Below are 14,653 nucleotides of genomic sequence, written 5' to 3'. Positions count from 1 at the left end.
TAATTGAAATACAACAGTTAATGCGTATATGGTGGGGGGTGTTCGCCTTGGGTCTCCAAATGACAAGCTACGGCCCTTGCCCAAGCCAGCTATGACATCGGTCGACATGACACAACCAAACTGGGATTAACGGCTGGTGCATTGATGAAGAATACAGCTAGCTGTGAAAACTAGTGTGAATTGCAGGTCACATTGACCATCGACATTTCAAACGTAAATTGCGGTAATCTGCTGCCAAGATGCCAAGCCGCACCGGGTCTTCTCCTCCCTAATGTGCCGGTGACAAATTTAAGCATTTTATGAAGCGGGGGAGAAACTAAACCACTAACACCATTCACACACAGCAGAATGAACGTGCTCATTCTAACTTTTATCAGGCAGGGCTTTTGATGCGGGCGATTTTGATTCGCTAACGTGGGCAATATTCACATCACCGCACCCTGTTTTAATTCGCCGTGGGGAGTGGGCAGTGCGAACACTGACTGGTGACAATGTCAGCTGGGTTAGGCTTCAGTTTCCCACAAACACACAACCCCAATTCCAATGAAGTTGGGATGTTGTGTTAAACATAAATAAAAACAGAATACAATGATTTGCAAATCATGTTCAACCTATATTTAATTGAATACACTACAAAGGCAAGATATTTAATGTTCAAACTGATCAACTTTATTGTTTTTAGCAAATAATCATTAACTTAGAATTTTATGGCTGCAACATGTTCCAAAAAACCTGGGACAGGTGCCAAAAAAGACTGAGAAAGTTGAGGAATGATCATCAAACACCTGTTTGGAACATCCCACAGGTGAGCAGGCTAATTGGGAACAGGTGGGTGCCATGATTGGGTATAAAAGGAGCTTCCCCGAATTTCTCAGTCATTCACAAGCAAAGATGGGGCGAAGTTCACCTCTTTGTGAACAAGTGCGTGAGGAAAATAGTCGAACAGCTTAAGGACAATGTTCCTCAATGTACAATTGCAAGGAATTTAGGGATTTCATCATCTACGGTCCATAATATCATCAAAAGGTTCAGTGAATCTGGAGAAATCACTGCATGTAAGAACCAAGGCCGAAAACCAACATTGAATGCCCATGACCTTCGATCCCTCAGGTGGCACTGCATCAAAAACCGACATCAATGTGTAAAGGATATCACCACATTGGCTCAGGAACACTTCAGAAAACCAATGTCAGTAAATAAAGTTCTGTGCTACAGCTGTAAGTGCATCTTGAAACTACTATGCAAAGCAAAAGCCATTTATCAACGACACCCAGAAACGCCGCCGGCTTCTCTGGGCCCGAGGTCATCTAAGATGGACTGACGCAAAGTGGAAAAGTCCACATTTCAAATTGTTTTGGAAAATTGTGGACGTCGTGTCCACCGGGCCAAAGAGGAAAAGAACCATCCGGACTGTTATGGACGCAAAGTTCAAAAGCCAGCATCTGTGATGGTATGGGGCTGTGTTAGTGCCAATGGCATGGGTAACTTACACATCTGTGAAGGCACCATTAATGCTGAAAGGTACATACAGGTTTTGGAGAAACATATGCTGCCATCCAAGCAACGTCTTTTTCATGGACCCCCCTGCTTATTTCAGCAAGACAATGCCAAACCACATTCTGCACGTGTTACAACAGCGTGGCTTCGTAGTAAAAGAGTGCAAGTACTAGACTGGCCTGCCTGCAGTCCAGACCTGTCTCCCATTGAAAATGTGTGGCGCATTATGAAGCGTAAAATACGACAACGGAGACCCCGGACTGTTGAACAGCTGAAGCTGTACATCAAGCAAGAATGGGAAAGAATTCCACCTAAAAAGCTTCAACAATTAGTGTCCTCAGTTCCCAAACGTTTATTGAACGTTGTTAAAAGAAAAGGTGATGGAACACAGTGGTAATCATGACCCTGTCCCAGCTTTTTTGGAATGTGTTGCAGCCATAAAATTCTAAGTTAATGATTATTTGCTAAAAACAATAAAGTTTATCAGTTTGAACATTACATATCTTGTCTTTGTAGTGTATTCAATTAAATATAGGTTGAAATTTTTTTGCCAATCATTGTATTCTGTTTTTATTTATGTTTAACACAACTTCATTGGAATTGGGGTTGTAATAAGGATATGGATGGATGGAAAAGCCCGAAACACCCCTTTGATGAAATAGTGTACCTAGGGCAGAATGATTATGGCCAAAATAATCATCACAATTATTGTAATCAATATGGTAATGACGGCGGCACGTTGGCCGACTGGTTAGAGCGTCAGCCTCACAGTTCTGAGGACCCGGGTTAAATCCCCGGCCCCGCCTTTGTGGAGTTTGCATGTTCTCCACGTGCCTGCGTGGGATTTCTCCGGGCATTCTGGTTTCCTCCCACATCCCAAAAACATGCATTAATTGGAGACTCTAAATTGCCCGTAGGTGTGAACGAGAGTGCGGATGGTTGTTTGTTTGTATGTGCCCTGCGATTGGCTGGCAACCAGTTCAGGGTGTACCCCGCCTCCTGACCGATGACAGCTGGGATAGGCTCCAGCACACCCGCGATCCTAGTGAGGAGAAGCGGCTCAGAAAATGGATGGATGGATATGGTAATAACGATTATCAGTCCCGATTATTCTTCGTTAGAGAAACATCTTTATTTTTATTGCACTACTTTTCAACAAACAATATCTAACAGTTTTCAGTGCAAAATGAATCTAAATAAGAAATGATAGATAATTTAAAAAAAATAATTTACCCCCAAAAATTCTACTTTACCAAGGGCTAGCTGAATAAATATTACAAAGTGCAATCACAAATTGCAACTTAAGGGAATACAGTAAAATGCAATAACATTAGGCTGTAAGCACTGACTTTTCATTTGAAAATCCCCATCAATATAGTGAATTGTCAAAGAAGGGTACGTCTCCGTCACAAACTGCAAAGAACTTCACAGTTGTGTTTCCCTCTATTTACTTCTGGCATTTTTATTTTTTTATTTTTATTTTTTTACTGCGGTCAGGCCAGCTGAAAAGCTGAAATCAAGGTAGCTGGTACAATGATTGTTAATAGTGTCTTACCGTGACACGCCCCCTCTGCCAACGTGCTGAGAGGGCCAACTTCAAAATAAAAGCTTCATAAAGCACTACATTGGACATCTATGCTATTTTAAGCTTTTATTTTGAAGTTGGCTACAGAACGCGGGGTCAGCCCTTAATGAAGCCTTAACCATACATTTGACCCCTGCTGGATGGCTGACTAGGTTGCGGGCACTGCTGCAAATGAAGCACTTTTCATATGCAGGAGTGACCGCATTTTAAGTGTAAAAAATCGCAGACGTGGCAACCAAAATCGCAATCAGGATTACAATTTGATTAATTCTGCAGCCCAGGTGTACTGATACTGTTTGTTTGATCTAATATTTTTTGTGTCCCCTGTTTTTACAGACTCGTTATATGATGCCATAGCTCTTTGACCACTGTGGTTCATCAGACCCAAAGTGGATCCAGTGAACTTCAGAACCTTCCGGCAACCGTCACAGCTCCGCCATGGATTTTTTTGATGACCCCAACCTCTTTGGTGGAGGTCTGGAAGGGGTGGATGTTGACGGCTTCCCCTCAGCTCCATCGTTTGTGGATGAGCTCAATCTCGGCCCTGACTTTGAGCCCATCCAAGTGGACCCTCTCGCCACAGGGAAGAACCAAGACCTAATGCTGCCCGTGTCTTCCACATCCACCCAGCAAGCCGGGCCCTCTTACAGTCAGCAGATGGGACATTACATTGGAATTAAGACACAGAATCCCATTGGGCAACCATTTTCTAGTCCTGGGGGTACAGGTGGCATGGCAGCAGAGCAACAGGGTCAGTACCACGACGTCCCTGTGAGCCAACTACCTCAGTCCAATGGGTTGTTCTTCAATAATAGCAGCCCAATGTGGGGGAATCAGGAACAGAATGGTCACATGTATCATCCCTTGTCCCAGCATCAGCAGCAACTGTACAACCAGCAAGTACATGTCAGACAGCAACAAACACATCATCCGCAGCAGTACAGAATGCGTCTGCAGCAACAACGGCAAAGCCACCCACAACAGCTATTTAACCAGCGCGAGCATCAACAAATGAACATGCAGGCCATATCTTTGGAGCAACGACATCATCACGGTTTCCCCTTTCACCAGGGGAGGCAGCCTCGGAGCCAGCAGCAGGTTTACCAGAGTCCACAGCAGGACCAACATCAGCTAACTGCGGTAGGAACAAGGTTTCATTCAGCGGTTGTGCCAAGTCAAAGTGACCCTCTGCCGGGATCTTGCTTGCAGCAGCAACAACCGCGCAGCTTCTCCTGTAGATTAGGAATGTCTGAAAATAACCAACCCATGGATTCGTCATCTTTGGTTCGCTCACTGCCCACTTACTCTGTGAGTTCAGTCACCACTTACCAAGCTGCTCAGTACCCCTCCTACCCCGGGGAGCCACAAATTGACAGTCTCAGTCGGCCGTCTTTGTCCTCGGTGTTGGCGGCGGCTCGGCCCACCACCACTCCCCTTGTGGCAGCTCTGCCCGAGCTCTCAGGGGCAGCATGTCAGTTTCCATCCTCATCAGTTAACCAGGCCGAGGAATGTCATTTCCGGGCTTTACGCTGTCGCGGAGAAACACAGGGAAACAACAAGTTGTCCGAGATATTTGGGGAATCAATGAGCTGCTACCCGAGCATGGCCCACCACTTACCCTCTGAGCAGCCTCAGCACTGCGGAGCCATCAACGCTAATGGATACCCATCCCTAGGGGACAATGTCTTGGCATCGGAAGCTCAGGATGAACATTTGGCAGGGTTAGAGCCCCCCGACCTCCTGCCTGACTTCCTGCCCCAGCTGGAGGCCGCGCTCAGCCAACCAGATCAATCTAACTGTTCCTGGGTGGATTCTAGCCAGGCATGGGGCCCTGAGCACAGGACACAGACACCTGTTGGACAAAAGGAAGAAGAGGTAACACAATATTTGTTTTTACCTACGTGTATATTTGGTAGGTTTTTTAGGCTAGGATAGTTGTTTGTGGTTCACAGGCTGGGTTCTCCCACTTTCCAAAAACTTACATTTGTGTACTGTTGAGAGGCTGAAATTCCGAGGATTTGGACAATTTTAAGTTAAACAAGGTCTCTAAACGATTAATTAGTTATATAAAATCGTTATTGATTGATTTGATAATTGATTAGTTGTTGATTTATCGTTGCTCCTTTATAAATATTAAAAGATATAATTGTTTGTGTGGTATTAGTTTAAGCAGACTGTTTATTCTTGTGGTTTAGATGATCAGACCACATTTTATGACCAATTTATGCAGAAATTTAAGGAATTCCAAAGGGTTCACATACTTTTTCCTCCCACTGTACTGTGCAGTTTTGATTGTGGGGGTTTTACTACATTACAACATTTTACTAATGCGTTTTATTAACAATATTCCTCATTGTCAATATTCAAAACGTTAACCCCACCATGATATTGGCATACTAGGCAAATAGGAAAAATAAAATACCAATAGAAAAATACAGTATAAGCACAATTTTCACTCAACAGTGCAACGAATGTAGAAAAATATAACATTACAACAGTGCACTAGTTTGAAGTCCTAAGTATTTTTGGAGGTACAAGAAAAACAAACTGCCCCCTCGGGGATAGTGAAGACACCTTGGATTGTAAACATTATCATTTTCCAGTCCCTGTTAACATTACTCATTTCAGAGGTGCATCATCTTTAATAACAATACAGATTAACTAGTTTTGCCAAAGATGACACGATTGATTGATTGATTGGTTGCTTTGGTCTGGTGGCCTCACTGCTAGCAGTGACTAACTGCTAATGCTACATGTACGTGTGCTGACAGCAGTGAGTGACAGGCTGTACTGGCTGTGCTTGCTTTTTTATTTATTTCCACATAATCACTTGGGTGGTACTTCTTCAATGTAATAAACACAGTGTTGCCTGTTTTTGAGGGCACCGACATACTTTGGACATTTGCTAGTTCATAGCATTGTTCCACGTTGCTTTGGAGACTGTGCCCCACAAATGACGTTGGAAACTCGCGGCGCGGCCAGCCACCTCCATCGCTGGTCTGGAGCCGGGTGAAGAGTGGCTGCCGCCAATGTGGCATGTTCGTGTAACGACGGCTGAGTTGGATGAGTTTTGATCTTGCTACGGGCCGGGCCACCCGACGAGGAGCTGTTTTTGTTTACTCCCACAACTAACAGTTGGAAGGTTGTGAATTAATTTAAATATTTTATATATAGGTGGCACGGTGTGCGACTGGTTAGCACATCTGCCTCACCCGGGGTCAAATCCCAAAAACATGCATGTTAGGTTAATTGAAGACTCTAAATTGTCCGTTGGTTTGAGTTTGAGCGTGAATGGTTTGTTTGTTTATATGTGCCCTGCGATTGGATGGCGACCAGTTCAGGGTGTACCTCGCTTCTCACCCAGAGTCAGCTGAGATAGGCTCGCGCACGCCCGCGACCCTAATGAGGATAATCGGTACGGAAAATGAATGAATGAGTGAACTAGGAAGCTGAAGCGGACCAAGAAAAGGACAACTGATTGGCTGTTATCACACACATTCCCGCAAAATAAGCGCGCAACTGATCACCGAGATTGACGGGAATTATATCACGATCACAGACTTCGTTTCTTTCTTCGTTTTTGTTCAGAAAAATTGCTAGCTCCAAGCTAATGAATGCAAAATACCATTGAATTTGCGGCACTTATATCCCTACAAATAATTAATATTGGTACACAGACGTTGTATAAACACATACAAAAGGAGACTATAACAATACTCTCAGGCATATATTCTTCAGACGAGATGAAAAACGAGTTATATTAAAAATATTCGATCATTATACTTTCTTTGTGACTGCAAGTGTGTATCTCGTGTGCACCATACTGCCACTCAGAGGTCAAAATGTGCACAGCAGGAACAGCAACTAAAGCTATACCCCAGACGCAGGGCGATGTGGAGAAACCAAATGCATACACTGACAGTAAAAAAAGAACTGAATTGAGACTGAATTGTTATTTTCCATTTTAATAGTATAATTTGTATTTATTATTTATTGGTTATTTTTCATAGTTTTCAAATGTATTTTTTATATAATCTAGAATGTAGAATATGCATATGTTTCAATTAAGTGTTTATGTTGCAATTTAAGGCGGCACGGTGAACGACTGCTTAGAGCGTCTGCCTCACAGTTCTGAGGACCGGGGTTCAATCCCCGGCCCCGCCGGTGTGGATGTATGTTCTCCCCATGCCTGCGTGGGTTTTCTCCGGGCACTCCGGTTTCCTCCCACATCCCAAACACATGCATGGTTGGTTAACTGAAGATTCTAAATTGCCCGTAGGTGTGAATGTGAGTGCGGATGGTTGTTTGTTTGTATGTGCCCTGCGATTGGGTGGCAACCAGTTCAGGGTGTACCCCGCCTCCTGCCCGATGATAGCTGGTATAGGCTCCAGCACTCCCGCGACCCTTGTGAGGATAGGCGGCTCAGAAAATGGATGTATGGATGTTGCAATTTAAATATTTTTTGACATTGTTTTATTGAAATTCTTTTTCAGGATTTTCTAATATAATTTATATTATTTTATTATTTATTGCAGTACATTTCTGTTTAAAGTTACTTCATGTTACCCATTGGTTAATAATAAATGGGTCAGTTTTTCTCACACCTACTGTTGCTGATTATTGTTATCTGTTTCAGTAATATCAATTGTTCAAGCCTATTCTAACATTTCATACTCCAAAATAAATAAAGTATATATGATTATTGCTGATATCTGATCAGACCGGTATTAGCCAAAACTCAAGGCTACAATATCTGTATCAGATCGGAAGTGAAAAAGTTGGATCGTGACATCCCTAATTGTCAATCACTCTGAGCACCGTCTGTGCGGTCAGCAGTGGTGTGTTAAATGCGACATTCACTCATTCGTGAGGTACTTGTTGCTTCTATCATGCAGTGAAATCCCTTGAGGTTGCGTTAATTTCTTATGGCAAAAAGTGTCTGCCTGGGTGGGAGAAAAATAATGACGTCACCCCGCCGTCCCTCTCTAGGCATGACCAATCAAACCAAGAGAATACAACCCTGTATCGTTTATATCATTATATTGATCTGTGGGGTATTTGGTTAGCTCTGTTGTAGCGTCCAAGACTCTAACACAAAAAAAACTTTCTTTTACGTTGTCATTGTGCATCACTTTCAAGGCAGGACTAATCGATTCACGCTCAATCTAACTGTGACTCAAATGTAACTGTTGGATTAAGTGTGGGTTGATTGCATGTTCTCCCCGTGCCTGTGTGGGTTTTCTCCAGGCACTCTGGTTTCCTCCCACATCCCAAAAACATGCGTTGGGAGGTTGATTGAAGGCTCTAAAATTTGCCCGAAGGTGTGAATGTGAGTGCGAATGGTTGTTTGTTTATATCAGAATCAGAATCAGAATCAGAATCATCTTTATTTGCCAAGTATGTCCAAAACACACAAGGAATTTGTCTCTGGTAGTTGGAGCCGCTCTAGTACAACAGACAGTCAATTTACAGAACACTTTGGAGACATAAAGACATTGACAAAAAACAACAACAAACAACAATTGTGCAAAAAGATGCAGAGTCCTCAGTTCGAATGGCTAATATCGCAATAGTCCGGTGCAATGACCATTGTGCAAAGGGCACTGAGACTTCAAGGAGTGTATGCGGTTTAAAGTGACGAGTAGTGCGATAATCTGGGACAATGGTTGTGCAAATGTTACAGATACTGTTCAATCAGTGTGCAAATGGAGCAGATGCTACTCTGGCATGAGTGGCCACTATATGCAAATAGTGCAGCACGGCGAGACAACTACAGTGAGTGCACGAGTAATACATAATACAGAAATGTGACAACGAACTCAAGTCAAAAAATTGCCAGCTTGTTGTAATGGAATTGTAAGTTAGCTGTTTAAGAAGTTGATTGCAAGAGGGAAGAAGCTGTTGGAATGTCTACTAGTTCTAGTTTGCATTGATCGGTAGCGCCTACCTGAGGGAAGGAGCTGGAAGAGCTGGTGACCGGGGTGGGGAGGGTCCGAGAGGATTTTGCACGCCCTTGTCTTAGTTCTGGCACCGTGCAAGTCCTCAAGGGTGGGTAGGGGGGTACCGACAATCCTTTCAGCAGTTTTGATTGTCCGTTGCAGTCGGAGTTTGTCCTTTTTTGTAGCAGCACCAAACCAGACTGTGATGGAAGAACACAGGACTGATTCGATGACCGCTGTGTAGAACTGTCTCAGCAGGTCCGGTGGCAGGCCATGCTTTCTCAGAAGCCGCAGGAAGTACATCCTCTGCTGGGCCTTTTTGAGGACGGAGTTGATGTTGGTCGCCCACTTCAGGTCCTGGGAGATTGTAATTCCCAGGAACTTGAAGGTCTCGACGGTTGACACAAGGCAGCTGGACAACGTGAGGGGCAGCTGTGGCGAAGGATGCCTCCTGAAGTCCACGATCATCTCTACAGTCTTGAGCGTGTTCAGCTCCAGGTTGTGTCGGCCGCACCACAGCTCCAGCCGCTCCGCTTCCTGTCGATATGCAGACTCGTCACCGTCCTTGATGAGGCCGATGACAGTGGTGTCATCTGCAAACTTCAGGAGTTTGACAGTCGGGTTCGCTGAGGTGCAGTCGTTCGTGTAGAGAGAGAAGAGCAGCGGAGCGAGGACACAACCTTGGGGCGCCCCAGTGCTGATGCTGCGTGTGGATGAGGTGGCCTCCCCCAGCCTGACCTGCTGTGTCCTGTCCGTCAGAAAGCTGTAAATCCACTGGCAGATGGCAGGTGAGACGCTGAGCTGGAGAAGCTTGGATGAAAGGAGTTCAGGGATGATGGTGTTGAACGCTGAGCTGAAGTCCACGAACAGGATCCTCGCGTAGGTCCCTGCACTGTCGAGGTGTTCTAGGATGAAGTGCAGTCCCATGTTGACTGCATCATCCGCAGATCTGTTCGCTTGGTAGGCAAACTGCAGGGGGTCCAGCAGGGGACCTGTGACACTCTTGAGGTGGTCCAGCACGAGACGTTCAAAGGACTTCATGACCACAGATGTCAAAGCGACAGGCCTGTAGTCATTCAGACCCGAGATTGCAGGTTTCTTGGGGACTGGGATGATGGTGGAGCGTTTGAAACAGGATGGAACTTCGCACATTTCCAGTGATCTGTTGAAGATCTGAGTTAAGACTGGCGCGAGCTGGTCCGCGCAGACTTTGAGGCAGGATGGGGACACGTGGTCCGGGCCTGCCGCTTTGTTAATCTTTTGTTGTTTAAAGATGCGTCTCGCATCCTGTTCATGGATGGTTAACGCAGAGGTCAGAGGTGTGATTGTGGTCGCGGGTGCGGCCGGGTTGGTGTGTGGAGTGAAACTGTCCTTTTCAAATCTGCAGTAGAAGGTATTCAAGTCGTTGGCTAGTGTGCTATTGTTCTCAGCTTGGGGGGATCGTCGCTTGGGGGGATCGTCGCTTGTAATTAATATGTGCCCTGCGATTGGCTGGCGACCGGTTCAGGGTGTACCCCGCCTCCAGCCCGAAGATAGCTGGGATAGGCTTCAGCAGCCCGCGACCCTAGTGAGGATAAGCGTTAAAAAAAATGGCTGGATTATTGGTCATGTGTGGAGAGTGGGGTGCAGGGATGACGTGCTAAAGAGGCAACTGTTATATTACGATACACTGCTCATGTGTGAGTTCTGTTCAATAAATGGACTCAGTGCAGTGTGCATTCGCACAAAGGGACCAGATTCACCCATTTGTGCATAAATCAATTTTTTACACAACTGACTTGCGCGCCTAGCTCGATTTCATGTAATTTTAAGGAAAGAAAGGAACGATATTATGTTCGGTAAATTGACTGTCTGTTGTCGTACTAGAGCGTCTCCAACTACCGGAGACAAATTCCTTGTGTGTTTTTTGGACATACTTGGCAAATAAAGATGATTCTGATATATTGGGCTATATATCGTTATTGGGATATAAAATTACCTATATCTCTGGTTTCCTCCCACATCCCAAAAACATGCATGGTAGATTAATTGAAGTCTCTAAATTGCCCCTAGGTGTGAATGTGAGTGCGTATGGTTGTTTGTTTGTGTGTGCCCTGCGATTGGCTGGCAACCAGTTCAGGGTGTATCCCGCCTCCTGCCCGATGATAGCTGGGATAGGCTCCAGCACTCCCGCGACCCTTGTAAGGATAAGCGGCTCAGAAAATGGATGGATGGATGGATGTATGGATGGATGGGATATAAGATTTTTTTTCCTTTTTGCACAGCACTACAATACACCCTTCTTAAGGCTTCTGTATACTCGCGCAGGCGGTGACCGCGCTGATGTCACTGCAGCTGTCCCGTGCGTAGTTTGGCTTTATACTCGAGCGCAACCCACGCGCGCAGTTTTGAAAATGTACTGCAGTTCTCCTCCAAGTCGGGGGTGTCGCTACGGCTGGTATTGACTAGGACACCACAGAGTGCAGTTTCCTCTGCATTTTGTGGCCATTTCCGGTAGCCGTTTTTACTTTCCTATGTGTAAAAAGGAACAAAGCAACAACAATGGTGACTGTGGAACATTGTCTGCTCAAACAAATGGACCTAGATAACCAGATGATGCTTTTAATCATGCTGCAAAATCGATCAAGGCGGCGGCGGCGTAGGTGGTATGTTGAACCAAGGGGAACGCTGAGTACCGTAATTTCTCGTGTATAATGCAAAGTTGCCCTCAAAATTCTGGAAAACCCTTCTACCTATGTATAATGCATTTTTACAATGTATGATTTTGCCTCTACCGATGTGATCAAAACATGAAATATTATCTGTATTTTGTTTTAGTGTTTTTAAAGAATAATTCTGAAGTTAAACACTTTATTTGAACACGTTATACAGTTTTTAATTTACTTGCTCTTATTTTGAAATTCACAGCCCTACTTTTATTTAGTAAATTAGAAAACACACAGTTGTGCTCTTATGTTTGATGACCCAGGCCGAATTTGTATGCTGGTTACAATTCTTTGAAGAAAACATGAAGGACCAGACGAACCACATTTAATTTATATTCATGGGATTCAAATTAAACGGTTAAGCATTTCAGAAAAGCATTATCATTAAACAAAACATAAACATATAAAAAAATGATGGTTGTTGTTCAGTCATCAGTCATATTAAAAAAAAAAAAAAAGAAAACGACAATATTTCACAAATTCTGCCAGGGTATGAAAACTTATGAGCACAACTGTACATATATGCAGCCCTTGTCATATTGGAATGAAAGAGTAGGCTACACCTTTTTTATAACCACTAGGTGGCGGTGGCATATTAGAATGAAAATGTACACCTGTCTCATAACCTCTAGGTGGTGATGGCATTTTGGAATGAACGTGTATAGCTTTTTCACAACCACTAGATGGCGGCATACATTTATATAACGTGAAAGTTTTTTTCCCCCCATTTGCCCCTATACCTATGTATAATGCACACTATTGACTTTTGACAGTTTTTTTTTGGGGGGGGGGGGGGATTCTGCATTATTCATGAGAAATTACGGTACACCATCACCAGCATGTGACTAAAATGTCACCTGCTGTCACTTTCCACATTAACATTAAAAGAACATTTCTGTTCTTCCATGGGGTGTAATAGACGTCAATCTGACCAATCATGTGATCTGTAACTAGCTATGCCCAGATAAAACACACTGATGTAGTAGGCAATCGTCTTGTTTGGGCGGGAATGTACAGCCCCAATTCCAATGAAGTTGGGTTGTTGTGTTAAACATAAATAAAAACAGAATACAATGATTTGCAAATCATGTTCAACCTATATTTAATTGAATACACTACAAAGACAAGATATTTAATGTTCAAACTGATTAACTTGATTGTTTTTAGCAAATAATCATTAACTTAGAATTATATGGCTGCAACATGTTCCAAAAAAGCTGGGACAGGGTCATGTTTACCACTGTAAATGTTTGGGAACTGAGGACACTTAATTGTTGAAGATTTGTAGGTGGAATTCTTTCCCATTCTTGCTTGATGTACAGCTTCAGCTGTTCAACAGTCCGGGGTCTCCGTTGTCGTATTTTACGTTTCATAATGCGCCACACATTTTCAAGGGGAGACAGGTCTGGACTGCAGGCAGGCCAGTCTAGTACCTGCACTCTTTTACTACGAAGCCACGCTGTTGTAACACGTGCAGAATGTGCTTTGGCATTGTCTTGCTGAAATAAGCAGGGGCGTCCATGAAAAAGATGTTGCTTGGATGGCAGCTTTTGTTTCTCCAAAACCTGTATTTACCTTTCAGCATTAATGGTGCCTTCACAGATGTGTAAGTTACCCATGCCATTGGCACTAACACAGCCCCATACCATCACAGATGCTGGCTTTTGAACTTTGCGTCCATAACCATCAGGATGGTTCTTTTGCTCTTTGGCCCGGAGGACACGACGTCCACAATTTCTCAAATCAATTTGAAATGTGGACTCGTCATTTCCCAAACGTTTATTGAATGTTGTTAAAATAAAAGGTGATGTAACACAGTAGTAAACATGACCCTGTCCCAGCTTTTTTTGAACGTGTTGCAGCCATAAAATTATTTGCTAAAAACAATAAAGTTTATCAGTTTGAACTTTAACTATCTTGTCTTTGTAGTGTATTCAATTAAATATAGGTCGAACATGATTTGCAACTCATTGTATTTTGTTTTAATTTATGTTTAACACAACGTCCCAACTTCATTGGAATTGGGGTTGTAAGAGAAAGCCTGCAGAAAATAATGATTAAGACGACGGTCCGTCCAGCCAGGCTTGTCTATCTTCCCCATGCACCGACAGCAGGTCAGGCCTGATTAGGCTAAGAGTGGAGTGTCTTCAGGACTTAGCTGTAAGCATACTTAGGGCTATATCAAGATGTGGGTCAGGGCAAGCCAGGAGCACACTGGAGTGGAGTGTGGGGGAAGGTTGCACGTTGTTGTGATAGCTGCCACAGTGGCTGCGAGTTCACGCGCACGCATGAACGAGGCAAGGCAGTAGGAGGAAGAGGAGGGGGGAAAAGTGTGAAGGAGAGCACTCTGGGAAGGGGGGAGGGGGAGATGAGGAGAGCAGTAGCTCATGGAAAAAGATGGACAGTTTTGGAAAGAAAGGAAGGGAATGAGACAGCAAGGAAGCGCATGAGTGAGAGAAAATAAATGAGGGGTTGGTGGGGAGATGCTTGGTGATTGCCTGAGCTGGCTGTAACAGGCTTCAGGCAGATCCCGTACCTTTACTTTGCGAGTTACCTAGTAGCATCCACAGAGACTGTTGGCAGTGACACGTCCAGAGGCAAAGTCAGTCACAGTTTAAGCACAGTCACGTGACTTTTGACAGAAGCCATGTGGTCTTTTTACTGGACAACATCCTTATGAAAACATTCGAAACCTGGCGGAAGTCTTTGAACTCATACGAGACACTAAGAGTGTAATGTTAGCATGCCTTCTTGTGCTCTGTGAAACTTTATGCTTGAACTGCTGTACAACCAACTTGGTTGCACGCCGTTTGTAACCTTGAAATGCCTTGTGTTGGTACTGTCGTAAACAGAGGCCCCCCTGTAATTCTGGTCCAAAGCCGTTGATGCATTAGGTAAACTTGTCCCCCCCCCCCATGGTTCTGTTT

At 44.1% G+C, this 14,653-nt stretch overlaps 1 protein-coding gene across 1 annotated transcript in view; it reads left to right on the top strand.

Moving 5' to 3' along the window:
- chd9 (chromodomain helicase DNA binding protein 9) overlaps nt 1–14,653 on the top strand; it is a 150,919-nt gene that overhangs the window by 9,136 nt on the left and 127,130 nt on the right. The window contains 1 exon segment of the mRNA XM_061765570.1: nt 3,419–4,957. Within this exon segment, the coding sequence (XP_061621554.1) occupies nt 3,521–4,957 (1,437 nt within the window). The 5' untranslated portion in view covers nt 3,419–3,520.

The sequence above is a fragment of the Phyllopteryx taeniolatus genome, chromosome 2 (assembly GCF_024500385.1).
Source record: "Phyllopteryx taeniolatus isolate TA_2022b chromosome 2, UOR_Ptae_1.2, whole genome shotgun sequence".
Classification (NCBI taxonomy): domain Eukaryota; kingdom Metazoa; phylum Chordata; class Actinopteri; order Syngnathiformes; family Syngnathidae; genus Phyllopteryx; species Phyllopteryx taeniolatus.
Note: the sequence above shows the minus strand (reverse complement) of the source record. Positions and strands in the feature narration are given on the sequence as shown.